The sequence below is a fragment of the Aplysia californica genome, unplaced genomic scaffold (assembly GCF_000002075.1).
Source record: "Aplysia californica isolate F4 #8 unplaced genomic scaffold, AplCal3.0 scaffold01120, whole genome shotgun sequence".
NCBI classification, from domain to species: Eukaryota; Metazoa; Mollusca; class Gastropoda; order Aplysiida; family Aplysiidae; genus Aplysia; species Aplysia californica.
The window spans coordinates 5,983-7,180 of NW_004798390.1; the positions used below are offsets into that span (position 1 = coordinate 5,983).

Genomic DNA, 1,198 nt, shown 5'->3' on the forward strand with positions numbered 1-1,198 from the left:
AGAGAGAGAGAGAGAGAGAGAGAGAGATACAGAGAGACAGACAGACAGGCAGACAGACAGACAGACAGACAGACAGACAGAGGTATAGACAGACAAGCGAGACAACTAAGCATAAAAGAACCTGATCTCCTGACCCAGGAGGCAGCCAGCAGACGGGGCCCAGCCAACTGTTGAGACAGCAGCAGATCAGCAGACTCGTCTCCAGGACTTCCGGGGTCAACTCTGGCGGGGGTCAAGGGGCAAATAACCGCAGAAGTCAGCCACAGTTGTCCCGGGTAGCCTCACAGCCCAGGATCATACGGTAACTTCTTGTTGTTGTTCTTGTTGCTGCTGTTGCTGGTGGTGGTGTTGTTATTGTTGATGGTGGTTGTGGCGTTGTGTTGTTGTTGTTTTTGTTGTAGTTGTTGTGTGTGTGGTAGCCTATCTGTTGAAATGTTGGGAGCCCCGAAGAGCGTGCTCTTCGCCAGGGCCACCTCCTCTCTTGGGTAGCGGGTAAGAAAGTCGAACCTCCCTGAATCCTCCCCAAAGAGATGCCACTGCCGGACCTCCGTGGCGGGGCATCTCTGCAGCAAGTGCTCCAAATCTTGGGGCTCCTCGCTGCACAATGGACAGGTTGTTTGCGATGTTTTGTCTATTCTATATTTGTAGGCCCGCAGCCCAGAGAAGTGACCGGTCCTGATTTTTGCCAGCAGTGACCCAGGTCACTACGGGACTTGATTTGAGCTCTCGTTTTAAGGGAAATGCCCTGTATATTTCCTTCGTGTGAGATATCGGAGGGTCTTTGTGATGAGTTTTATCTGCGCGCACTCACTTTCGTGTAATTTGGTGGCCTGGACTATAACTACGAGTGAGTGAGTGGTGACCGTGCCAACCGGTAGCCTCCTGTGCAACTCTTAATTTGTGGTGTTCCTGACTGTTTTAATTCCTGGATATTCTTTAGAAGTTAAATTTAATCATCATGTGCGTTGAGCTTCTGTGATTATTGTGCTGCTGTTGGTAGTCGTGGTGGTGGTTGTGGCGGTGGTGGTGTTGTTTTGTTGTTGTTGTTGTTGTTATTGTTGGTGGTGGTGTTGGTGGTTTTGTTTTTGTTGTTGGTGGTGGTTTTGATGCATCTTTTGCATCTCTTGTAGCTGTCTCTTTCTATCTTTTTTCTTTTTTGCTCCCCCCCTCTCTTTCTCTCTCTCTCTCTCTCTCTCTC

The 1,198-nt window shown here is 49.3% G+C and overlaps 1 protein-coding gene across 1 annotated transcript in view; it reads left to right on the top strand.

Annotated features, from left to right (window-relative positions):
* Window positions 1-138: 138 nt before the first annotated feature.
* LOC106013678 (transcription factor SPT20 homolog) overlaps window positions 139-1,198 on the top strand; it is a gene marked incomplete at its 5' end in the record, with an annotated part of 10,225 nt that continues 9,165 nt past the window's right edge. The window contains one exon of the mRNA XM_013090039.1: window positions 139-301. Coding sequence (XP_012945493.1) covers window positions 139-301 — 163 coding nt within the window. The remainder of the gene's footprint in view (window positions 302-1,198) is intronic.